Source organism: Epinephelus lanceolatus, chromosome 3, assembly GCF_041903045.1.
Source record: "Epinephelus lanceolatus isolate andai-2023 chromosome 3, ASM4190304v1, whole genome shotgun sequence".
Lineage (NCBI taxonomy): Eukaryota > Metazoa > Chordata > Actinopteri > Perciformes > Serranidae > Epinephelus > Epinephelus lanceolatus.
The window spans coordinates 36,989,727-37,016,921 of record NC_135736.1 but is presented as its reverse complement, the minus strand read 5'-3'; the positions used below and the strand labels follow the sequence as shown (position 1 = coordinate 37,016,921).

The following is a 27,195-nucleotide window of genomic DNA, read 5'->3' as shown; positions in this document are numbered from 1 at the left end:
ACAGGAAGGGAACCAACTGATATGGGATTTAGGGGCCGATAGCAATATGCCACACTGGGTTTGAAGAACTTCAAATTGTTGGGCGTATCCCCAGTTTGCTATACATCCATGTAAAGAGTAGAATATAGACTCGTCGATAGATAGATGCATGCATGTAGCGTAATGTGGGCTGGTTTCCAAGATGGCAGCAGAGTTTTAATAATTCAGCTCACCGCAGGAGGTTCCTCTTTGATGTCTCACTTTGAAGAACGAGTGCATCCCTCTCTTTTCCTCTGTTCTTCTTCTCACCACTCATTCACATTAACCTCCTCACAAACCAGCCAACCCAACCCCTCTTCCTCCTCCTCTCATCTCATATTGTGTCTCCTCTTTATTAGCCGCATAATTAGAAAATTATTAAGTTCAGCAACATGCAGGAGTAGTTGTACTACATATGATAGGAAAGTGCATGACGTTACAATTTATTCATAAGTCGTCATAGCCTTAAGAAAACAGTGACAGTGTGAAGAGGCTACCAACATACTATAATACTTGTGTTTCATTCAGGCTGTATCACCCTTCAGACATTGTAACTTTGGCCACAAGTTACCGGTCAAATGTGTGACCCTCCTGCCATACATTCTCAGTATACATTATATGCTGCATAAAAAATGGACATAGCCACCCAATGGTTTGTGGACTCCCGTTTGAAGCCTCGAGTTTGGCATCTTGGCTGTCGCCATCTTGGATTTTTGGAGCCAGAAGTGACCCTATTTTGATGAGAAGGTGGAGCTAACCCTAATGCTAGCTGGTACCTTGGTTAGCATGGTGTATTTACAGCTATGGTTCACTGTGATAATGCTAATGCTGATGCTAACTGATTGTTGTTGTTGCTGTTGTTGTTGTTGTTGTTAGAGCAACGTCATGGTAATTCAGTCTATAGAGACAGGTAAGGACATGCCTATATTCTGTGAATCTGGGGTTACGCCATGATTTCCTAACCAACATTGTTGCCATGGTAGCAACTTGTCAGCAGACAGCACATGTCACACAAAACAGCCATGCCCATAATTATGCACAATTTAATCCTTAAAACCATTAAATGTGTGAGTTCTATAAAAATGTATCCCGTCTACAGTTATTATGAATGTTGAAATTAGCTATAGAGAGCAAAAACATTTTTTGTACCAGGTTGTAAACATGTTTATTTCTGGGCTTTTTAACAAGAGGGTTTATGGGGACTGACTTGCTCTTGAAGCCAGTATGGGCTATCCAAACCCATTTCAGTTGGTTCAGGAATGAAGTGGTTGTTTATCTGGAAAAAAAAAGAAAATTACATCCACTTCAGTATGTTGTTGATTTTGTTTTATATATTTAGAAATGTTTTTCATTGAAATTTTGCCTTTTTCAGGCTGATACATTTTTTATGACCTGGAGTCCAGTGTGTGGATACTGTACTTTGTTCCATTTTTTTTGAGAGGCCTGCACTCATGTTAGCTTGTTTCATTATAAGCTGGCTGAGGTCTCTGTAGCTTGTTTGTTTGAGTCTAACTGCTTTATATTGGGTGATAAGGTATATTTACAAATGTTCAATATGACTGTTATGTCAGATGACACTATTGACAGTTATCCTTATTTTAACCAGATTACCATACCATTGGACTTCTGTACACATGTGTGTAACCACATGACATGAAACTTTTCCTTTAGTGAACAAAATATTTTAAGCTGTCACCCAAAGATGCCGCCATAACACTTGATTTTCTCGATTCACTAGAGTTCAGCATAGGTCAGTTTACAGTAGTCTTAGTTTAAGTTGTTTAAGTTTAATAAATGTACAACAGAAGATATACATTCTAATGCATTTAACTGATTTTCATCTGAGTTTAGATATAAAGTTTTATCGTCATTAAAATGCAGTTAATTTCCATTTTGTTTTTTTCTTTTCGCAAATGCGAAACGCACGCAAACATACACACAGAGCAACAGCAGCAGCATCCATTTAATCTTACATGCTGTATGTTCCTCCGGGAGCTGCATGGTGAAAGAGAGAGAAAATGTCATATGTTTCAACACAAACGTACCCACAGTATGTGTGCATGCTGTATATTCTGTCCCTGCAGTGAAAAGACAGTTTACAATGAAAAGAGAAAGACGGTGTCATAACAGTCCATGAACGAAGTTCTGCTGCTTTAGATGAGGACATGTATTTACACACATCCACCCCCCACAACACAACACTCTCATTTTAAAATATGCAATATAGTCCAATCAACAAGTGAGGATACCACATCAGTGAGAGACCCAATCACAGGGCCAGATCTGATTTTTAGTAAAAGGATAATACCTGTGCCATATTTTAGTAGGTTTTGGAATGGCAGCGGTGTTAATAAAATCTCACCTCTACCGTCCCCGTGCTCTCAATCACAACACAGACGTTAATGCAAAGTAAAATTAGTCTGGCTCCATTTTCTCTCTGCTGCTCTTCACTGCTCTTTATATCTCATCTTCATGTGTTCTCTCCAACAGGTATACTGTACAAGGGCAACGGTGAGAACATTTTCATTTCCCAGCAGCCCCCTGTCATCAGCAGCATCATGGGTAAATATAAATTTAGATATTATTGATCGACTGAGCCTGCACATTTGTGATCAGTGTTGATCATGTCATTGCATGATGGATGGTAATGTTGCTTTACTTGCTCCAGTGGCTTAAGTGTGAGAGTCACAGGAATCTTATGGGACCCAGAAAAACACATCTTTGAGTCTATCTGCTAGAGTGCAACTTCAAAACTGTATCAGTGATCAGAAACACTTGAAAAAACTGGTTTAGTTAGTGAAAGTATGTTTTCTACGGAAGCCCTGAGAGGCAAGGTAACTATTTTTTTCTACTATGTAAAGATATTATCTCTGCCATATGTTCGGGATAGACTTTAAGGCTTGAGAAGGCTGTTTTAAGAGGGAGGAAGCCATGCAAAGTGGAGCTCTTAGTGAACGGCACAAAGGGCATTGACAGTTAAGCCAAATGTAACAACATAAACAAAAGGTTTTACCACAGTTAACTAACTACAAATGTACACTGTAAAATTTAACGAGACTGCGTAGTGGCACCAGATACTATTTAATATGCATAAGAGCCCCCTGCCCTCAACGTCTAGGTTCCCCTGCACACATATACATCTTGCCTGGATGTCTACTGTGGACAGGAAAGCTATCAATGGTGCTGAATCAACAGCTAAGCAAAGCCTCGTCCTGTTAGCTGGTGTTTGAAATGCTGGAGGAAGGCTAATCAGAGCTGTATTGTGGTGTTATATCGATAATGTCAGTGCTAAAAAACATGAATCAATCTCTTCTACTCATGCTCTCACTTGATCACTGAGTAGACTGTGTATGTGCGTGCTGTTGTGCCATATGTTCGTGTGCATGTAAAACAGAATCCTGTCGGTGCCACTACACAGTTCCATTTTGTTTTACAGTGGTCATTTGTAGTAAGTGGTATTTGCAACTGATATATACAATGTAGTTTCTTTATGCACTCACCAAGACTGCAATCTCAACCTGTTTATCAATGCAATACATTGCTGTTGGAAAAATATACTGGCTTTATATATTTTGACAAAATTTTGGATTGAATTTAATAGTCAGTTTTCTTTGAAGTGTGTAGCTGCTTTCAGAGAAACTGCAGCTTATTACTGTTTTCCTTCCAATTTTGGAAAGTCAGTTTCCCTATAAACTGCAGTGCCTGTCTGCATTAATCCTACATCTGGTCTGACACATTTTGTCGCTTCCCGAATCTTTTTACTTGCCAGTGTCGAGCTTCACTTGTTGGGCGTGATGCCTTCAGAGTTTCTCAGAGTCTACTTGGAATTCCTAAAGGGAACAGAACGCTAGGTCTTTCCGATGGTGGATAGTGCATCTGTCCCATGTTTTTACGTCTTTCTTTGACTTAAATGTTAAACAGATGCTTGGCCTACAACACTGACAGAGTCTAAATGCACACTTATATGTCACTATTATTCCAAATTTGATACAGGTCATGTAAACAGCATATTGTGTTGAGATATGTGGAATTAGGCCTATTTCCAAATTAAGCATTTTGTGATTAACATGTGGGATTTGCCGTTATTATTTGGGTTTTAGGAGCATTCTTTGGAAAAGTTTACAGCTCATTCAGTTGGGGTTTTTACCGCAGTTGGTGACACACAACACAATATTTTATGCATGTAAACAGTCATTGTTTAACAACCTGGATGGATACAATTATTACGACATAAGCTTTCAGCTGGTGAGTCTGTCTTAGTGGAAAGAGCAGAAACCAAATCTTGCAGTCAGTCAAAGTTATTTTGATGTCTTATCCCAGGAAATGGACGCCGCCGCAGCATCTCCTGCCCCAGCTGTAATGGGCAGGCAGAGGGCAACAAGCTGCTGGCACCTCTGGCTCTGGCCTGCGGAGCAGATGGCAGCATCTTCGTTGGAGACTTCAACTACATCAGAAGGATCTTCCCCTCTGGGAATGTTACCAGTGTCATGGAGCTGAGGTAAGAGGAGAGCAAGGGAGGATGGCTGCTGTTGCCAGATCAGGAATCTGAACCTAATCCAGAGAATACATTTCCCAGTGTCACAGAGCTGAAGGTCTCACTCAGAGACATCATGATCCATTTAACAGGAAAGCTTTGCCAAAGCCATTTCATCCATGTTTCTCAGGGTCACTGCAAATACACGGCTGTTGATGGATTTAAGTAAAACAAAATATGACCTAAAACATTTGTGAAAATGAACTGATCGACTTGAGAGTCCTTGGTTTTTAATTAAAACCCAGAATCTGAATTCATCTCTCTGTCTCAGCTTTTCTGGGCATCTTTTCTTTCTGCACTCAACTGTTCAACTCTTCATCATTGGTCTTTGGATGACTTTGAAAAGTGCTTGAAAACATAAAAGAAGAGAGGGATAGATGCATAGCCAGATTGGACACTTTGCCACCACAGTAATTAACATTCGAGTACTTACTCTTTAGCCAAAGTGCTAAAAGATAAAAGATCACTGGTTTAGTGCTCTGAATTTAGAAACATGCTTCTGGCACACTCTTGAGTCCTCATTTTTCAAAAACTCCAAGTCTAATAGCCAACTGAAATCTTTTTCCTTTTGACTTCTGTGAAGCATGATTCATCTTCTAAATCTGACTTCTAACTGTTGCGTCATTGTTTTCTAGTCAGTTTCTCTTTTCTGGTGATTTTTGTGCTAATATCTATCAGAGACCAATCTGTCTACTAACTCGTATTTCTTCTGTTTTCTTTCCTTTGCTTTCACTGTATTAAAGAAACAAAGATTTCAGACATAGGTAAGAGTGACTAATCCTTTTCACCTTTAACCTTGTTTTCATCCCACTGTCCATTTATGCTGCCTATGCATTAAACTCTTGTCTGCACATTTCCTCCGTCTTTCTCTCCTCCTTTTCATAAAAACTATTACTTTTTCTCATTCATGGCATTTCTCAGATCTGAATATACTGACGTCCTTAGCCCAGGCTCACAGAGCATCAGTGAGCCACCAATCTGGATAAAGCTGTTAGCAAGCTAATTTTGCATATGTAATTTCTTCCCAGTAATGCCTCAAAGCTGCAGACTGTATTATGCAGGGACAAGGGAGCTGTCAAATGGGTCAGACAAATGGATGATATGGAACCAGACAGCCTTCACACCAGCTAGCTGAAGGGTTATTCACTTGAGTTTTACTTTTTGTTGTTTTAGCTGTCATTTCTGTCCGTCATGGTCACATTTGACTCACCAAAGTAAAATGATCTGGAAATATTTAATTATCCATTCGCTTACTAATCAGTGATGTTGCAATATGACTCAGCAGTGCACAACGAGGCAGAGAGAAGCAAAGAATTAGGGGAAAAATAGCCCTGATGTTTGGTACCATCAAATCAGACCCACTCATCTCGCCTTTTTTTTTTCCTTTTTCGTCTCCCTCAGTCTCATTCTCTTTCCCTCTTTAATCTTGACAAGTGTTCACACGAAATCGAGCCTATTCTTCTGTTGTCAGCTCAGATGAAGTCAGCAGCAGCCCCTAGCAAGGACAGACGTTGGGGGGTGAAAGTGTTGGCTGTGGTTACTGGTCTACCTTATATCTGTGTTTTATATTCCAGTCTCTTCATCCGTCCCTCTCCTAGCCTCAACCTCACTGTCCTTTTTTTGAAAAATCATGCAAGGTGATTCATAGTCTTAAAGATTTAATACAGAAAACAGAGTGATTGCAATTAGCTTCAGGAAGCAACAGAGTACTCTTTCAAACTTAAGTTTCAAATAAACATGATAAATTGCACATAACTTAGATTAGAAATCTAAAAACAAACTTTTCAACGTTTTATAGCATAATCTAGATTACAGAAGCCACTGGGTGGATGATCACTGTGAAATCTTTGTGATATCTTACAGTAGTGGGAAGCAACTGCATACATTTAAAGAAGTACTGTGTTCAGTACAGTTTGTGCTTTATACTTCTACTCCATTAATTAGAGCCAAGTTCAGACCAAAGATTTGCAATGAGTTCAAACAGGCAACTGCTTGCACCATTCTGCAGCGTTCTACATTATAAATCTAATGTGCAAAATCAAGATTGTACATACAAAAGACACTGGTATTTTATATAATATTGAATCATACATTGTTGTTGATGTAAATAATAGTGAGTATATGACATAGTTCAACTTTGCTCCACTTCAAAAGCTTCATCATTTAAAAGCTTTCTTAAATTTTACATTTACTCAAAGATACACTGATTTTTTTTTTCTTTTCGGCCAGTTGACACTGACATATCACCAGTGGCGGCTGCTGGTCTTTCAAACAGGGGAAGCTCACTTTAAGTTTACATCATAAAATTTGTAATATTGTAGACGAGGCAGTAACTTATAAAACAAAAATTAAATTAAAAGTTAAAAAATGTTTAATTGAAGCTGTTTTTCCACAGCACTCATGCCATAGAACCACAGCAAAACACACCTCAAAGATTTCCAGATGGGTTTAAACACCTAAACTGTACTGTACAAACAGTGAAAATGAGCTATATCGCTTATGGAAATAAGGAACTCCGGACGGCACTCTGTCCGAAGACTCCACTCGCCGATGCCAGTGTGTAATTCCAAAGCGCTGTAAGTCACAAAGGGGTTCAGCCTTTTAGACAATTCCTCCAATCATCATGAATACACCGAGCGTCCTCTCCCGCCTGCCGCTCCATTAGGTCCCAGGGAAGCTGAGCCTTCCTGGAAGTGACGATTCTGTCGCATTTATCCAATGATCGTCTCGCTTTGCTGCATGAAAAAACCTGCTCAGTGCAGTCTCATAGGAATGCTTGGAGGCTCCGCGTCCACCGTACTGACACGAGAATGTATGACAGGGTATGTATGACGTTTGAACATCATAGTCATGATGTGAAACGCATCCTAGCGCACGTTTAATACAATGTAAATTCTTATTTTAATGTAAATTCAATAGTGCATATTTGACCATTTCTTCCATGAAATTTTAGGGGAAGTTCAGCTTCCCTTGTTGTCTCAGAGCAATCGCCCCTGCATCCCGCTAAGTTGTTTTGGTCACCAAATCAGCAAAGCTGTTGTGTTTTTTTGCACATCCAGCAGACACAGTGCAACATCACTCTGTTTTTGGCCACCTGATGAAGGTGACTTCAGTATTTACTGTCGTCTCTCTTGGTGTGCACCGACCCCTGAGAAAAATAGGTCCTGTCCTGTCCATCTGAGAACGCTTCCTGTATCATTCAGGAGAACATGGAGAAACAACATATTCTCACTTGTTGCTTGTCCACCACTAATATCTGCATCATAAACTCAAAATGCACAACAAAAATCTTTACACATGAAGTTGCCTTGAGTCATTTGGGTATATCCCGAGTTTAATTAGGTTTTCTGGGGTCATCTGCCCTCTACAATGAGAATCTGTTTACCATCAAATCTACTGTTCCAGCTTTTACCACATATCTGTGCCCTTTCTGTGATTCATGCTGAAGCATTAGGATTTGCTGCCGCTCCTTTTCTCTTCCCTCCCCTCTGAAAATGAAGCTTAACCCAGTTAGTTCTCTTCTATATCTCCTCATACACGTACAGAGCGGAACCATACCTGGGGCTTCTTTGCCACTGGCAAGACACAATGATTGGATTATTTTTTTTCACCCATTCCAAATGTAGTTTCAATTAAATTTCACTCTTTAATTAAAACACAATTTCCTCTCAGGAGGACTCGTCATGTCACTGAGCTTTTTTTCTACCTTTCTGCCCTTCCTTCATGTTTACTTATTCACACCATCGTGACTCTGTTTCATTTGTTGTTATTTCATTCTCTTCGCTCGCTTGAGTTCATTCCTCTTTTCTTGCCTTTCGTCATTCACGTCATGCTACATGTTCTCTCCTTTTACAGCCTTACATTCCTTCCTTCTTTGTCTCCTGATTCTTAGTTTACTTCCTTCCCACTTTTTCCATTCCTTCTCTCCCCCAGTGATTTATTCCCTCCTTCAGTCTACCTCTTGTCCTGTGCTCTGTATCCATTCCTCATTCAATCATTGCCTCATCCATCACTCCTTACTACACTTGTACTTCTCCCTCTTCTTTTACTTATTTCCGCCATTTGTGCATTTGTTTTCACTGTTGTGTAGTCTGTCAGATACAGTGGTTTTATCTGTGGTATCCTGAATCTGGAAAAATGTTTCACTGTAAATGGGATTTTTCTGTTTAAATAAAGGTTAAATTAAAACAAAAGGGCATGCTGTTCAGCACGTCTGGGCCTCAGAAGTGCAGAAAAACAGAGACTGTCTCTGTCTCACACACACAGTCTATTTTTAGCCGTCTTAATTAACAGCCTGTGATCATCTGCTGATTATCACCAACCACTGAGACTTATGGCTAGAGGCAAGTGCATATGTGTATATCTGTGCCTGCGTGTGTTGAGTCTAATACTTGACACTTGCTCTGTGTGCGTGTGTGTGATGGATTTTACATGACAATGTGGCAGGCATCATTAGAGTGTGTCACAAACAAGGGAGGGCCCATCGCACCCACACAGGTTTGTTCAGACTGACAGACAGATCAACCTACTGTCAACACACACACACACAAACATGCACTTGCTTACTTTCTTACTTACATATATGGCAACTACATTTAATTCTAGAGAAAAGACTTGGAAAAATGTACACGGATATAAGCAAAGTACACTTTACATTGTGATTACATCAACCTTATATTGTGATGACATCAACCTTTTCTTGGCTTGAGGAAAAGTTTACCAATATGTAACCTCCATGGATCAAAAATTTCTAATATAAAGAGTCACAATTGCCGTTGTTTTCACTTTGAGGTGTCTTGTCAACTGTTTTACAGACGTCTCTTTTATAATAGTGGTCTATGGGAAAAATGCTTTTTGGGCCACAGGGGATTTTTTTTTGCTGCAATACTGCGAGTAGCCACTGGTAAAAAACGGTAGCAAGGCTGAGTGGTTCTTGGGGCCAGGTGTCTGTCTCTGTATGTCCCTTGTGTGTCTCTGTAGCCTATTTTACATTGCCTGGTCAATACAGGAGTATCGCTCCATTGTTCCACCTCGCAGTTCTGTGTAAAAGGTACGATTGCAGAATTGGGGGACTGAGTTGTCTTGCCTCTGAGCCAGGAACGCAGGCAGTATTAGCGCCAAAACCATGTCTGTATAAACTGGATAGCCGGCAGGAAGGGATCATGGGCAGGACGGGTGTGACTTTTTGACGACATTGGAGGTTTAAAAAGTAGCTTATAGCAGTTAGCGGCTAACTGAAAGAAGGAGAATGGCGGCTGAAAATGTCCGCTAAGTGGAAAAACAATGAGGTCTGGGAGCCCCTTACCCTTCGAGCAGAGGACAAGTTCAGCCACCATATAACAGGGATGGTAAATGATTGCTGTTGCCAAGTTATGCCATTTTTATTGTTGAAAAAGCACTGCCAATGCATATGTTATATGTCACACTGGAAGCTGACGCTGTTGTGTTACATGTCACACCCGTCATGCCACTTTTGATTCTGCGATGTTGTCTAATATTATACACAGGTGTGGCATGATGCCACCATCATGTTATGTGTAAAAATGCAAAGGCAGTGTAAAGAAGGGACTTGGCAGTGGCACTGTAGTGCGATCTTTGTTTAAAAAAGGCTTCTCCTTCTCTCTCTTACACACTCACACATACACACCACCCGGTACTCCACTGGAAGTAAATTAACACCAGTTCTTTTCAGTTCATCAACCTTCCTTTTATTCATTACTTCTTCATTATCATCAGCTCGAGAAAGTCTCCTTCATTTCCATCATAATGATGCTGGAACCAAATTGTTAATCCGCTGTGTTGATGGTGATTTCAATGTAAGCTTTTAACCTGCTTGTCAAATTGTTAAACCCATACACTTTATTTTAAAAAGGCAGTTTGTCTCCTTTGATGTTAGTTTATATACATCTTCATGTCTCCTGTCAAACTTTGGATCACGTAGTGAAGGGTGAGCAGGGTGATCTGGAGCTGGCAATCCACTAAAGACAAATGGATCATTTCTGTGGCTGTGATCAAAACTGGGTGTATTTCTTTAAATGTCAAAGGTTTTATTCACTGACATCACAGGTAGTGACATTATTGAAGATACAGTATGACTAAACCCAAAATATCTTTGTTTCTGTCCTGTTCTTTACCCACCTTCCCTTCTGTCTGTCGCTGGCTTCCATAGCAACAACCCTGCTCACCGTTACTACTTAGCCACCGACCCAGTAACAGGGCAGCTGTATGTATCGGATACTAACTCTCGACGAATCTACCGACCCAAGATGCTCAGCGGTGCCCGTGACCTCATCAGTAAGTACTCACACACATCCACTATAATTGAAATTCTTAGACGGAATTTTAATGTTTGTATTGTATATAATAACTATGGGGTAGAAAATCCTCACCTCACATATATAAAATCAAATGGCGCTGTGCAAATGCTGCTTCAGTTGGTTAGTTTTCAGCCACCTAATAAAAGCCTACCAAAAAAAATCAATATCAGTTGAAGTGTAAGTTATATTTAGAGTATTTTCACCACTTTACCTTGCAGTCAGACAGCCTTTTCCAGTGAAGAGTTGAAGCTGTTATATCAAAGCCACCAGACAAAAAAATTAAGACAGAACACTGAGTTGCTCGACAGCAGCCTCGATTGGTTAGTGTGGAAGGTAACGCAGAGCAAATATTCATATGAAGTGTACACTAACACTTTTTTTTAGGTGGTTAAATTACATTTTGTTGTGGCCCCGTCTGCAGCAGTGCATTGCTTAGCTTCCATACCAATAGATTTGGCTTATCAAAGACGATAGCAAAGCAACACAGTACATAAGATAAGCACAGCATAAATATCGGATTGGTCAGACCACTGTGTTTAACTGTGTGTCCTTAAACTTTAGAAATATGGCTGAAAATGAAAACAAAAATTGACAAGCTTACCAAATTTAAATATATCCTCTATTGCAATCAATTGCCAGGTAGCTACCTGGCAGTGATTATTGTTGTTAGTGTGGTGTCACAGTGACTCAGTCTATAATGTAGCAAGGAAAAAGGAAGGGAACTGTTGGGATAAATGCATGATGTGTGTGTTCAGGTAATGGAGAAGTAGTGGCTGGTACAGGTGAACAGTGTCCTCCGTTTGATGAAGCTCGATGTGGAGACGGAAGAAAAGCTACAGAGGCACAGCTACTGGGACCTAAAGGTACACACACACACACACACACACACACACACACGAGTTGGTTGGTTATTATTCAAGCCTGTTTCGTAACTGTCGTCACTGAAGAGGACTCTGAAGACATGGTTCAGACACACACAAGGGCACAAAGTCTGACACCTCAATTCTTGGCCAGTATGTATCATATTTTTTAGAGTTGAAAGTTGGTCGTAACTGGCCAACACACAGATTTGTTCCTACTTTTAGAAACAGGAATATAAGCACCTCATCAGCTTCCCCTTATCCTTAGAAAGGCGCACTTCTTCAGCCAGAATTTTAAGCCAGAAGTCCCCGGCACTGGGCAAAAGATATGAGCATGAGCCCAGCCTGGCAGGTGGAGTGTGTATCCAGGAGTTATTCAAAGATATTCATTAGTTTAAACTTCTTATGACTAATTTTGCCTGTGGTGTTATTGCTCCTTTCACAAAACTGCACCAACTCCGCACATCCATTCACACAAATTTTTCCATTTCCAGCTGAATTGGCAACAACACAATCCAGCCTGCCACAGTGATGATTTCAGTACCTCACAACTGTGACTGTGTTTTTTGCACCTCAGAGTTAAATGCATTCAAATAATGTACCTGACAATAAAGATGGTTGAAATAATTTTATGCAAATTGGAGGCCACCTTGCATTTGTCAGTGTCAGTGTATTAATGTTGGCATAACATCACCGCTCCATGTCTGGGTGAGGACGTATTTTTAGTAAGTCAATATCACAGGATAAAAAAACACTGAATAATTGGTTATGCAAGCACAGTTTAATTAGGTTTTCTGGGGTCATCTGCCCTTTACAATGAGGATCTCTTCACCATCAAATCTACTGTTCCGGCTTTTACTACATATCTATGCCCTTTCTGTGATTCAGACTGAAGCATTAGGATTTGCTGCTCCATCTCATCCGGAGCTTGATGTCATGGCCTTGATGTGGTTGTTTGTTTTACATTTTTGTAGGATATCACAGTAAATGTTGTTCACATTCAATCTATAGTCCCCCTGACATACATGCCATAGCAGCAATGGCTAAATGGCACACAAGGGTGATGGGAATCCGGCACATGCCGAATTTCCGGCAAAACAACATTGATGCGGGATGCGTGCGTCACAAACAGTAGACGAGCTCTGGTAGAAGCGCTTTAAACGGAGACGTCTCGCTCTCAACCTACGGCTTTCGCTCCCAACCAGACCAAAGTTAGGCTTGGTTCACCATCAGTCACACAACATGTTCTCTGTTCACAGAATAAACCTTCAAATAAGACAAATAAAATTGAAATATCTGAAATTCAACAAAAATTAAAAGTTTATCTAAAATGTCATATTGTTGAGTCAACATCTAAACCAATCAGCTGTTAGATCTGGTGAGAGCCAGGCGGCGCATTCAGTGGAGAGAAACTGTCTTTTATCGCTGTTCACTTTTGTGATACGTCAGAGCAAGTCGGGATGAAGTCGGACACAAAACTAACCAGCAGTGGCAGCCAGTGGCAGATCACGACCCTTTCCTCATGTCTCAACCTGAAAAAAATGTTCAGGCTTAGGATTTTTTTTGAGAATCATCCCTGGGCACATCATACAGCAGTGTAAATCTGCACAGATGGAATTTGATAGGCATGTAGGTCATTTTTATTTGTTACAATAAACGTCCCAGCCTTTAAATTATTTGTCCTGGAACCACACGTTTTGCATTTTATTTCATTTTAAGTAATCATATCATCAGTATGTAAATTCCTTTAATGTGTTGAATCTAATGTAAATCCTAAAACAACTACACCAGCTTGCATCTATCTAACTGTTCTGAGTATTAACAAATGCTGATGTTTATTCACAAAGCTGCTTCATAAAATTACACTCATGTCTTCCCTGTTTGAGGAATATGTTTAGTCCCAGTCAAACAATTAACGTGATTCTTAATACTAATTCTGAGATGCTTGTTAAATACAGTTCATGGACTCATTCGTGCATTTTCATTCCCACTCAAAGCAATTTGCAAATGTTAAAACAGACTGGCCTTTCTGAATAGTTGGTGTTGGTCCTGATCTCATCTGCTTATTGCCATTGTTTTTGATTGTCAACCTTCTGATGCAGAAATGATAAGTAAATTGTGACGCACTGCTCAAGTGTTATGTTTATTCTGTTGTAGTCTTCTGTCTTATTTAGCCTAGTGGCAATGTTGGCAGTATTATGTGGTAAGGCAATCTTTTACTGGCATATTTCTATTTGATTTTTAGTCAGCAGAATTAGAAAGAAATTTGCAATAGACATCATGTTTACCCATGCACACTAAAAGAGGAAGGACATTTGGAGTTGCCAGAGTGCTGCTTGATAAATATTTGCTTTGTTGTACTGCATCAGGTGTGTTCATACATCGTAGGATGTGGCTTTGCTCCTATTTTTACAGTGTAGGGATACGTTGTGCCCATTTCTTTTTATGTACTGTATGTCCCATCTCTAACTTTGAAGGAGCTCATGGCCTGTATTTGTACACATTTTGCTTAGTATTAGGGATAGACCGATATGGATTTTTTAGGGCCGATGCCGATACCGATTTTTTTCCATCACCTTTAGCCGATGACCGATTATGGACTGCCGATTTTCTTGAGCCGATATTTGGGGCCGATACTGCTTTTGCTCCCTCAATTTACATCAAAAAAATGACACAATGATAACAAATATTACAGGTCTCAAGTTTAAAATAAGAAATATTTATTGAACAGTAAAAATACTAAAACAAGATGGAAAGTTGAGGTAGAACAGGTAGAATATTATTATTATTATTATACATTCAAATAAAAAAAAGAGTTCAGTGCTCTTAAATCTTCCAGTAATGTATTTATAAAATAAACAAATATTTAAGCTGAAGCATAAATAAAACAACAACTACTGTACACAGTAGGATTCGCTGCATGTGCACTGCAGGGTCTTCTGGCAACACAGAGCTGCCCGTGGATGCCTGTCTGTAAATCATGCCAGGGAAAAATAAATCCGTGAACCCACGCGCGTATCGGCCGATGCCGATACAAGTAAAAAACTCAAATATCGGCCCGATATATTGGCCGGCCGATGTATCGGTCTATCCTTACTTAGTATGTATTTTTCAGAGCTGTTTATAAAGGACATGATCCAAATTCTTTTTGATGCTCCTTCTCCTGTTCAAGGGGACACCACTCAGTATGAAGTCAGAATTTTTCTCATAAATTAATGGTTCACAGTATAAAGGCACAAAATGCATAATGTATAATGGTGTGATTTTTTTTCGTGTCTAGAGGTAGACAGTGTGGGCAGTTGAAAAGACAGTCGGATTTGTGATATGTTATCAGTAGGTTCAGTCATGAACAATCAGATCACCTCTTCCCCTGCCCTTTAAAAGCAGCGCACTTTCTGCAGCACTCCGACAATGTGCTGAGGCAGAGAACAATCAGTGTCCCTGAAGAAAACCTGTGCAGGAGGTGCAGAATCCCCGCAAGCCAACAACAGACAGCATCTTAAATTAAATAAGCATGAGAGGAGATGACGCTTTTGGTTACCATGTTGCTCTGGTCCTTCTTGTGAAGGAAACAGAAGCTGACAGTAAACCACAGGGACACTTGGGCTTTGGGAGGACTGCTTCCAAGACGTTGACCCTGATGTCTGTGGTTTTGTGTAGGATGACAGTTTTTCACACACAGCCACATGTATCCTGTTAGAGCTCTGAATGTTTACCCTGCTTGAGGGGAATATAAAATCAAGCCGATCAATGTTTCATTTACAGAATCTGTTCAGACATACAAGGTTGCTCCACAGAAATATCAGTGAGTGGTAACACCAGTATGTTGCTTTACTGAGCTTCTTATATCAAGCTCAGTGAGTCACACTGAAAAGAATAAAAAGCATTTAGCATCTCAGCAGTGGTTTATTTGTTGGGCTTCATTACCATCAAGAGATTTAAGCATGGGACAGTCACTAGATTTGAGTATGGATATACATATATATTTTTCAAAACTGATGTTAATTTATTGTTCCACGTGTTTTTTGATTGATTTACACAACTGCTTGTTTGCTCACCTATATGATACTTTTTCAGTGATGCTAATAGGTTTTCATTGTAGTGAGAGAACAAAAGATGACATGAATGTTTGTAGCAATGTCTAACATATTTGTGAATTAGGGTGCATTTTAAGAAGTTAAAAACATAAGGATATGTGTACCGGAGGTCTCCAAACACCTCCATTCTGCCGACATCGGCAAAAGCAGACGGGCAGGTGTCAGCAAAGCACCAGAACAAAAATACTGACACATTAACGACAGTATGACAACAGCATCCAATGGTTTCTTAGACACACGAAATACTTTAAGTACAATAAGTCATGCCAAGCAACTGTTGCCATGATTTCAACACAGATTTCTCCACAATGTAGGATTATCAGGGAAATAACAGGGTGTGTCCCCTCTATGTGTGGATAATGACTTTACTGCATCCTGTCAGATTTCAATGGCTCAGGGTTGCTCAGCAGCATCACTGCTTTCATCTTATCTGACAGTTTTCATTCATATATTAATCTTGGCTGACTTTTCTTAAATACACTCAGGCTCTATATTTTCTTATTTATGTTTTTTATTGACTCTGTCTTTTTGTATTATCTGCTGTAGTTGCATCCTGACTCCACAGGAGAATTACCTCACTTTTATTTTCTCCTTTGAATCCTGGAGTTGATGTATTAATAAACAACTGGACATTGAGCAGTGTGTTTGTGTGTGTTCTTTGCCTCTGTGTTTTACAGGGATTGCAGTAGATAGAAACGGTTTGATCTACTTTGTGGACGGGACTATGATCAGAAAAGTGGATCGTAATGGAATCATCTCCACAGTGCTGGGCAGCAATGACCTGACATCTGCACGACCTTTGACCTGCGATACCAGCATGCACATCAGACAGGTAACATTCGAAGATAACTTAAATATGCTACATGCACCAATCCACCCTGACTGCCTTCCTGTAACTTCTCACTATGCTATAACAATGTCACACTTGCATTAGAGCTAAAGGTTTCCAGTAAATTCAGATCTCTTCTGCAGATTAGTTGTGCTTGTATGTGATTCACAGTAGTTAAAACAAGGCTGTGTGGCTGAGATTCAGTTCAGCTGATAGGTAGCTCTGATGTGCCATCAGAAAAATAAATATATTATTTCAGAAACTCATCAGACAGAGGCGAAACAAATCAAGAGGGAGTGAGACAGAGTGTGAGTGAGAGATGGGAGAATGCTTTCCTTTTATTACTACACATTAGTTTCAGAGTGAGAAGCTACAGTCCTACAAACACAAGATGGACTTCAGATTGAAAGGAACACCACCTACGTACACACACACACACATAAAATGCCTTGTTTTATCTGTTTTCCTAAAGGTCTAACACTTGACACTTGATCTGTGTTTATGTGTGTCCGTGTGAAAGGGACTTGTGGTCAGTGTTTTGTGAGCACAGCAGCGTAGTTAAGAGCATTTCTTGCCGAGTCGTTATCTGAACTCTGACCGTTTGTCCTTCTCTGCAGAATTTAGCTCAGTTTGACTTCAAGCAGTTATTTAGTTGACCTCCTAAGTTCACTTGTGGAAACATGTGAACTGGCAGCCCACACATTTTTCAGGTCTCTCAGCATTTTCTGTAGATTAATGCTAATATTTACAACTAAACAGTTAGTATGATATGAATGTAAATGCATATTGTTTTATAGCCAGATATTTTTTTTCCCAATCAGTTGATTTTTATTCAGTTACAACACAATGCCCCCACACATACACATTTCTAGAAAAGAAAAATAGCCCAAGGGGAACTACAAAACCAGAAGCTATCCACTGATGTATTGGGAGAGCGTGAGCATGTTGCCATCTTAAAGTGAGCATCTTTTTTGCTGCCGTACAACCTGCCAGCCAGAGACACTGCTGATTGATTGTTACATTAATATAGCTATTAATAAGATATTCTAATACACCATAGTTGTATTACTCCTTGTGGATTGTTTTAATGCTTCAGCATGTAAAATCTGGGTTTAAAATGTGGAAATTTAAGAGACCAGTAAATACTGGGATTATATAATATATTATTGGCTGATATTTGACAGTTGTAATAGTTTTGTTTGTTTGTTTGTTTGTTTGTTTTGGGGCATTTCTGCATTGTCTTTGACAGCTGTTTAGAAAGAGACAAGAAAGGCAGGGGAAACAAAGGGGATGACATGCAGTAGCACGGGTTGAACTCTAACCCGGACCGCTGCAGTAAGGACGCAGCCTTAATGGCACGCGCTCTACCCAGTGAGCTACTGGGGAGCCCAGGTATACATAAAGTCAGTGGTGTAGTGGAACACTGTGGGAGTTGTTTAGGAATTTGTTTTGGGGGCTAATTTCTTACATCTTGAGGCATGACCTTTAGTTTGGTGGGGGGGACGTTTCCTGTATTGGTAAATCTGTTTTACGGGGGCAGTCTCCTGAACAAGTGGAGCCAGTGGGTGCAAACTGGGATCAGAGCTTCAGTATGGTATAAAAGTGTGTACACTCTGAAGGTTGGTAGAGAACAATTGGGTCTTCTCTCTATGCTGCATGCATTAAGGAGACCTGATTCCTCATGCTGAGTCCGCCACTTCTTTAGAAACAATTTCCCTCACAATACGCAGGTATACAGGGTAACTCTTTTTCTGGCTGTGTACAGTGTACCCACCTATCATCCAAAATGCCATTGTATATATGTATATATACAGTACAGGCCAAAAGTTTGGACACACCTTCTCATTCAATGCGTTTTCTTTATTTTCATGACTATTTACATTGTAGATTCTCACTGAAGGCATCAAAACTATGAATGAACATGTGGAGTTATGTACTTAACAAAAAAAGGTGAAATAACTGAAAACATGTTTTATATTCTAGTTTCTTCAAAATAGCCACCCTTTGCTCTGATTACTGCTTTGCACACTCTTGGCATTCTCTCCATGAGCTTCAAGAGGTAGTCACCTGAAATGGTTTCCACTTCACAGGTGTGCCTTATCAGGGTTAATTAGTGGAATTTCTTGCTTTATCAATGGGGTTGGGACCATCAGTTGTGTTGTGCAGAAGTCACGTTAATACACAGCCGACAGCCCTATTGGACAACTGTTAAAATTCATATTATGGCAAGAACCAATCAGCTAAATAAAGAAAAACGAGTGGCCATCATTACTTTAAGAAATGAAGGTCAGTCAGTCCGGAAAATTGCAAAAACTTTAAATGTGTCCCCAAGTGGAGTCGCAAAAACCATCAAGCGCTACAACGAAACTGGCACACATGAGGACCGACCCAGGAAAGGAAGACCAAGAGTCACCTCTGCTTCTGAGGATACGTTCATCCGAGTCACCAGCCTCAGAAATCGCAAGTTAACAGCAGCTCAGATCAGAGACCAGATGAATGCCACACAGAGTTCTAGCAGCAGACCCATCTCTAGAACAACTGTTAAGAGGAGACTGCGCCAATCAGGCCTTCATGGTCAAATAGCTGCTAGGAAACCACTGCTAAGGAGAGGCACCAAGCAGAAGAGATTTGTTTGGGTCAAGAAACACAAGGAATGGACATTAGACCAGTGGAAATCTGTGCTTTGGTCTGATGAGTCCAAATTTGAGATCTTTGGTTCCAACCGCCGTGTCTTTGTGAGACGCAGAAAAGGTGAACGGATGGATTCCACATGCCTGGTTCCCACTGTGAAGCATGGAGGAGGAGGTGTGATGGTGTGGGGGTGTTTTGCTGGTGACACTGTTGGGGATTTATTCAAAATTGAAGGCACACTGAACCAGCATGGCTACCACAGCATCCTGCAGCGACATGCCATCCCATCCGGTTTGCGTATTAGTTGGACCATCATTTATTCTTCAACAGGACAATGACCCCAAACACACCTCCAGGCTGTGTAAGGGCTATTTGACCATGAAGGAGAGTGATGGAGTGCTGCGGCAGATGACCTGGCCTCCACAGTCACCGGACCTGAACCCAATCGAGATGGTTTGGGGTGAGCTGGACCGCAGAGTGAAGGCAAAGGGGCCAACAAGTGCTAAACACCTCTGGGAACTCCTTCAAGACTGTTGGAAAACCATTTCAGGTGACTACCTCTTGAAGCTCATGGAGAGAATGCCAAGAGTGTGCAAAGCAGTAATCAGAGCAAAGGGTGGCTATTTTGAAGAAACTAGAATATAAAACATGTTTTCAGTTATTTCACCTTTTTTTGTTAAGTACATAACTCCACATGTGTTCATTCATAGTTTTGATGCCTTCAGTGAGAATCTACAATGTAAATAGTCATGAAAATAAAGAAAACGCATTGAATGAGAAGGTGTGTCCAAACTTTTGGCCTGTACTGTATATATATATATATATATATATATATATATATATATATATATATATATATAGGGGCATATACCCACTTCCTTAGTAACCTACTCATCTTCCTAGCAGTACACCCGCCTCATCAACTACCACTACACCACTGGACAGAGTCTGTCAAAAACATTAAACAAAAACAGTGCATTTAGATTTATTTAATTAGATTTGAAGTTTTCATACTTCAGCTTTCGGTCATGTAACACTTTTTCTGAATTGTAGTCCACCATGTTTTCGCATTACTGAAGCAGCAGACCTTGAGATCATGAAAACTTTTAGGCGCATAATTTTTAAACCATCTGTCATTATCAAACCGTTCCATTAGGCCTAATCACTGAGTGATTAAATGCCCATTACCTTGAGCCACGTGACTCAACCCAGCTTTGTATTTGCATCATTGACTGATAGGTGAGTAAATGGAGATGATGGGTTGTATTTAAATTCTTTTTTCCTGCTGCACGCCTGCCTTATTTAAATGTTGTATTTATTGTGTTTCATGATGATCACGATGAAGGCCACAAGCCAAAACACACTGGTCTTGGAATTAAGTTGTTCTATATACCACAAATGTTGCTGAGTTTTCAGCCTTTTTAAGACTTCTTTCCCTTCTCCATGCACTGTAGAAGTAGATGACATTGTGCCAGAAATGCTCACAGATTCATTTAACTTAGAGGGCAAACAACATTGGCAGGATTCAACCTGGAAATACACTGTATATCAGCATAAGAATCAATAGTATCAGCTAGCAAAATACAGTATAGTTTCATTGAGCTTTACATTCAGAACAGCATGTGAAGTGAACTCTCTATTCTCTCCTCTGTCGTCTTTTTATCCAGGTTCGTTTAGAATGGCCCACAGATCTTGCCATCAACCCCATGGATAACTCCATCTACGTCTTGGACAACAACGTTGTGCTTCAGATCACTGAAAATAGACAGGTATTGTCTATACCCACATTGACAGCACTGCATGTTTTACACTTATTTTATTTTAGGAATCTATTCCAGTGTCCACTGTTGTTTCAGCTCACTGTATTTGGTTCTCTCCACCTCCCCCCGATTGTTGAGTATTTATATTCTTATGTGTTCTCTCATATCTTGTTTGTGTGTTCTTACTTGCTGTGGAACTAATTGCCCTCCAGAGACAAAATAAAGTTGAAGCTGAAGTCGAAATGTCCTGTTTTGTGCTGTTTTTTAGATTTTCCTTAAAGTAAGTTTTTCAAGTAAAATAAGAAAACCATATGAGCTAATGTAATTGTTCATCCCACTTTGCCAAAACAAAAAACACACAGTGTTACTTAATCACTCATAACCATCATCCATGTATGTGTGTTGGTGTTCAGGTTCGTATTGTGGCAGGCCGTCCCATGCACTGCCAGGTACCTGGTATAGAATACACTATGGGGAAGAGAGCGGTCCAAACCATGCTAGAGGGAGCTACAGCTATTGCCTTGTCCTACAGTGGTGTCCTCTACATCGCAGAGACTGATGAGAAGAAAATCCACCGCATCCGACAGGTAATCTTCAGGATAAATACGGTATATTCAGTAATTTCCTGAATATCAGATGAACAATTTTCACATCAGGCAAGTAAAACTTTGAATGTCTAAGTCAGTAATTAGAAAGTTTCAAAAGTCCTTGATCTGACTGAACCCCAGCTGCAGACACACACGTCAACTGAAGATGCTTTTAGTGTGTCATTTTCTTTTCTGTGAAAGAACACTTCTGTCTCTGTAGTTTTAAAGTGTCGATTTCTGGCTGTCATCCCACCAGGTGTCGACAGATGGAGAAATTACCCATCTAGCTGGAGCGCCATCTGACTGTGACTGCAAGGTACTATACCACAGCTTCTTTCTATCTTAGTTTCAAATCTAAATCTTGATTCATTTATAGTAGTACAGCTGTTTTGTCCATCAGCTCACCACTTAAGTTCAGGATGAATGGTTACCAATCAAAGAATGACATGAAGGAGATTACATATAGAGTAAATGTACTCTAATCCCAAAACAATACAAGACAGTGCTAAAGTGACCGCAGGTAGTATCTGATCGACACGAATATATTAATACTTGATTAGAACAAAAAACATCAAATTCATGAGAATATCTTCTGTTGAATCTTTGATGGGGCCCATATCTCTACTCTACTCTCCATAACATAAGCCAAGTTGAATTATTCATGTGTTGTTATTCTCTATCTCTGTCTTCTTTTCTGTCTTTGTTTGGTACTTCCTTCTCTCCCGCTCCCTATCTCCCTCTGTCCGACAGAACGATGCCAACTGTGACTGCTATCAGACAGGAGACGGCTATGCTAAAGACGCGAGGCTTAATTGTCCTTCCTCTTTGGTGGTGTCTCCGGATGGGACGCTGTATGTGGCGGATCTGGGAAACATCCGGATACGAGCTATACGACGCAACCAACCACCTACTGGTATGAACAGTAGACATATGTACAGGGTGGACAAACTAATGTTGCTCAACGTCTCTTAGGAGGGCCAAAATAATAGAGAAAAAAAAGTTGTATTAATAGTTTGAAGACCCATTTCACCATTGCTTTACATCAACAGTTGCAGCTGTCACATTATGATAGAGCTTGTGTAGTGTTATGGGATGTCTGTATGTACACCAATACATGGAACATGGACTACATGGACTCGTATTTGAGCTAGAAAGGATACTGCACTCCAACCACTGAGGCCTTGTTAATACTTGCATGAGACACCTTTGTGGGGGCCTTCATAGATGGCACAACAACTGCAAGCAAGCACAACAGTGTTTATGCTCAACACGCTATTTATTACAATATGCTCCGAAACACCACTTGTGTACTATTAAATATTCTGAGGATAAGCAAGAAGTCAATGAGTGTTACTGGAAGAACTTTACCAAGAAGTAAGTAGCCTGGCAACAGTGGTAAACACTGACATACCACCAAACATTGCATTTATGTAACATTATTAAAACTGTTGCTTACCTCCAAGTCGAAATTATTATATACCACTTTGTTCCCCCCCAGGTCGCCACTCTTTCCATGGCTGTTTTTCTAGCTTTTACAGAGCGATCTGTCATGTTGTTCCACACCCTGCGGCAAAAAGCCTCTCCTCTCCCCAGTGTGGTGGACTAGAGATGTTTGTACAGGCAAATCTGCTCGGCCAGTCGTCCCTGTTGAACTGAAAAGTACTAAATGACAGGTTCAAAACCAAAAACAAGATTTTGGCTGTGATTGCTGTGGTGTAAACAGCAGAACTGCCCCAGATATTTTCCATATGCATTATAGACAGTAACTAAACAAAATCATGACGAGAATTTTTCTGCATATGTTGTATTCCAATGTATGAGTAATTGTAATGTATGCTGGGAAGATACTGTATGAGTTTGATGAAGAGAAAAAAGCAAATAATAATAGGAGCTAAAGTAAATAATAAAGAAATGACAAGTCTGTCCATCTGCTTTTCTTCAGGCTCTCTGGCCTCAGGTCCCAGCTCCTATGAAGTGGCGTCTCCAGCCTCTCAGGAGCTCTATGTGTTTGATTGGAATGGGACTCACCAGTTCACCATGTCTCTGGTCACTGGAGACTATAAATACAACTTCAGCTACAGGTTGGTTTGCTTTGAAAACAAACAAAACAACAATTTTACAATGAGGATGAATGCAACCCAAGTTTATATTTCAGGAAGAAATTACCTTGTGTGTTTTTTCTCTCTTCAGTTGTTGCATCTTAAAAAATAATTTTGTCTCTGCACTCTATTTTTTTTTCCTTTTCATAAAACTTTACCTATTTTTATTCTCACTAATTTTCCACCCTCTGTTCCCTCACTCTCAGCAATGAGGAAGATGTAACCGCAGTGACAGACAGCAGTGGAAACACCCTCCGTATCCGTAGAGACACCAACAGGATGCCTGTGCGTGTGGTCGCCCCTGACAATCAGGTGAGATGAGCAAGGCTTGTTTGTCATGCTGCAGAACTTAAATGTCCCATTATCAAAATACCTGCATTCAGCCAGCTAATAGACCAGTGATTCTGTTTTATCATTATTTTGAATACAGTGATACTACTCACACAAAGTTTCGAGTTTTCTGAGACGATGGCTGACATGAGTGAAAGAGCATACTGGCAGAATCTGAACATGTGATCCTGTTTTCCTGTGGCTGTTTTTGTTTTTGTTTGTGTATAGGTCATCTGGCTGACCATCGGGACTAACGGAGGTCTTAAGACTCTCACGGCTCAGGGTCAGGAACTGGTCTTGTTTAGTTACCATGGCAACAGCGGTTTGCTGGCTACCAAGAGCATCCAAATAGGCTGGACCACCTTCTATGAGTGAGCAGCATTACTGTGTTTATGTCTGAGCACATGTTTGCACTGACACTGTACGTGCTGATGGATAAATGGACTGTTGGATTTTGACACTTCAAAAGCCATCTACAAGTTTATTGATCAAGTTACTGATAATTATATTAGCTCTGGTTTTTATTGCATTGAGCAAACACTTCTGACAGAGTGGCATCAGTGGGCAACATGTGACAGGTGTCGAGCTGAATTGACAGAATTGACACTTTAATTTCTTCAGTGTTTCTACAAGTTTATGTCCAGATATAACCTTTTGTTGGACCAGTGGACATTGAACAAATAGTCCTTTGACAAGAGACCTAAAGTAATTGAAAACCTAGTTTCAGATCTGAGTTGAAATTCACTTGTAATAAAATTGACTTCCTCTAATTAAATGAATTCGACTCCAAGCTGCGCTCTGCTCTACCTCCTCTAAAATTGCTGTTACTCAGAGCCAGCTCAAGCACATTCAGCTGTAAGAAACTAGCCTCTGTGTGTGTGCGTGTGTGTGTGTGTGTGTGTGTGTGTAATGCAGATTAATATTTTTTTTCAGGGTTCCATAAAGCACATCACAGTAATGGCAACTAATGTCCCTTTATCCCTCCCTCCCTGCAACCTCAATGTCCTTGTAGCTATGACAGTGAGGGTCGTCTGACTAATGTGACTTTCCCCACCGGCGTGGTCACCAATCTCCACGGCGACATGTCGTCAGGAGCTGTTGCCGTGGACATCGAGACGTCAGGGAGGGATGAGGACGTTTCCATCACAACCAACCTGTCATCAATAGACTCCTTCTACACTCTGGTGCAAGGTAAGTGTGTGTCTCTGTGTGTGTGTGAGACAGAAGAAAGTTGGCAAGAGCGTGTGTATTGTAACACCATTTATTTTGCAAATGCCTTTGTAATGTGAATCATACTGAGTGATGGTGTCCCTGTAGAAACCAGGGCTCTATTCAACATATTTCAACTTTCTCTTTTTTCCAAAACAGTGCAGTTTTGTTTTAAATCACTGACGGGTGGCTTTGGTTCACACAGAAATGAATCACAATGGAAAAAGCCCAGCTTGTTTTAGAAGATCAATCATTGTTTCTATCAATTGTTAACGACATGAAAGAAGATGAAAGGTTTCACACAATGTATATAGTTTACAAAGACAGTAGAGACAGCAGTAATAGCTGATAGAGTCGTAGTCATTGCCGTGCTGAGGCTGGTAAATGTTACACAGTAGAGTTTTATGAAACATTCAGACGTGGTTGTATCGTCACAACCTGCAATATCATTGCTGTGTTTGGAGTGGTACCAGGGTCAGGAGACGATGGCTGCGGTTGGATTGAAATCATTCTGATCAGAGATTCCAGCCTTATTGTTTACATGGATGCTTAATAGAGTGATCCAATAAGATGTGCGTTTACATGCCCCCAAGAATTTAATCAGAATAAAACTTTTTTGACTTGCGTGAAGCAGTTCTGCCAGCTGTGAAGCGTCTCATGCCATGCTCACCCTGGTCGCAGAAATGCCCTGATATGTCAGCTATTGCGCAGCCACCCAGCAGCAGTTGACCTGGCCGTTCACACCACAAGTGCAATTTTCCACGCTGGTCAGCAAGCGATTGTACTCCTCTGCTCTTTTCTGATCACACGCAGAGCTCTGTCTCTGTCTGCTTGTGTATGTGTGTGTCTGCTTGTCTTTCTTTTGCTCTCTGTGTTGACACAACTGACAATTATGTGGTAGCATTGGATGTATATTTTATCATTTATCAAAATCGGATCACTTATATCATATCTAATATATCCTTTATATCACCCATAGATTATCAGTGTGTTCTTTGGTCAGATTTGCTCACGGCTGGCTGAAAAAATAAACCAGATGCCAAAACTATTGCTGCAAATCACAAGCCAACCAGCGCCATGTCCTGTGAGAATAGTCTAAATGCTTTACATGGGCACTGAAAGGAAGTGGGCAGCACTGCACGGAAAATCGGTGTGCTTCATTACGCTTCTGTGTTGAGTGTGAAACCAGCATAATTTGCAAGAAATATAGCAGAAGAAGAGTGTTTTTTCAACCTTATTGAGAAAATTCAATTAATTCAATACACAAAGTAAAGAAGGAAAAGAAGTGGTTCTGCCTCTTGATACAATTAAGTAGTAAGTAATGTAAGTGTAACCCAGGTTATTTTCTGTAGCTACCAACACCTCACATGCAAACTATCAGTGGACTTTACCATTAACCAGTGTTCCCTAAACGTATTACAATGCAGGTCACTGCTCCTGGTAACAAGACAGTTGTTGTGTCTAGTGACTCCACATTGCACAGCCTGTAACAACGATGTTAGATAAGACTGTTTCAAAATCAAATAATACATTTATTAATCAGAGCATTCACATAAGAATGTAGCACACTGTCCATGCGGGCCAGTCTCTTTCAATTGAGGTGGTTACGTGAGGCATTTTTATTCTGATTGGGCTGTTATTCATATTATTCATGAAGTATTACAGTCCATGTAAAAGCACCAAATGGCTGAAAAAGTCAGACCAATCTCCTGCAGAAAGCACTCTGTGAGAAAGTCTTCCTTTAACACCCTTATAAACAGCTTCTGCCCAGTAATCCAGACATTTCTCAGCTTTGTAGTTCATGATCTTCAGCCACCACCACCAGTCCTGGCACTTACCCAGAGCAAACACTCCAAATCATTAAATCTATATTTCTCTGACCAGTAGCCAAATTGTGAAAGGTTTTATTCACATTGCTTTCCAC

General features: G+C 40.3%; 1 protein-coding gene across 10 annotated transcripts in view; it reads left to right on the top strand.

Annotated features, from left to right (window-relative positions):
- Positions 1-27,195, top strand: part of tenm3 (teneurin transmembrane protein 3) — a 567,981-nt gene that overhangs the window by 502,579 nt on the left and 38,207 nt on the right. For 7 of the 10 annotated variants that reach the window (XM_078166323.1, XM_078166322.1, XM_078166326.1 and 4 more), the window contains 14 exons: positions 2,509-2,580; positions 4,339-4,516; positions 5,296-5,316; positions 10,722-10,846; positions 11,625-11,732; positions 16,504-16,658; positions 20,954-21,055; positions 21,460-21,633; positions 21,890-21,949; positions 22,384-22,546; positions 23,576-23,714; positions 23,939-24,044; positions 24,291-24,433; positions 25,075-25,253. In XM_078166323.1, the coding sequence (XP_078022449.1) occupies positions 2,509-2,580; positions 4,339-4,516; positions 5,296-5,316; positions 10,722-10,846; positions 11,625-11,732; positions 16,504-16,658; positions 20,954-21,055; positions 21,460-21,633; positions 21,890-21,949; positions 22,384-22,546; positions 23,576-23,714; positions 23,939-24,044; positions 24,291-24,433; positions 25,075-25,253 (1,725 nt within the window). The remainder of the gene's footprint in view (positions 1-2,508; positions 2,581-4,338; positions 4,517-5,295; positions 5,317-10,721; positions 10,847-11,624; positions 11,733-16,503; positions 16,659-20,953; positions 21,056-21,459; positions 21,634-21,889; positions 21,950-22,383; positions 22,547-23,575; positions 23,715-23,938; positions 24,045-24,290; positions 24,434-25,074; positions 25,254-27,195) is intronic. The other 3 variants (XM_078166324.1, XM_033623072.2, XM_033623075.2) reach the window with 1 other exon arrangement.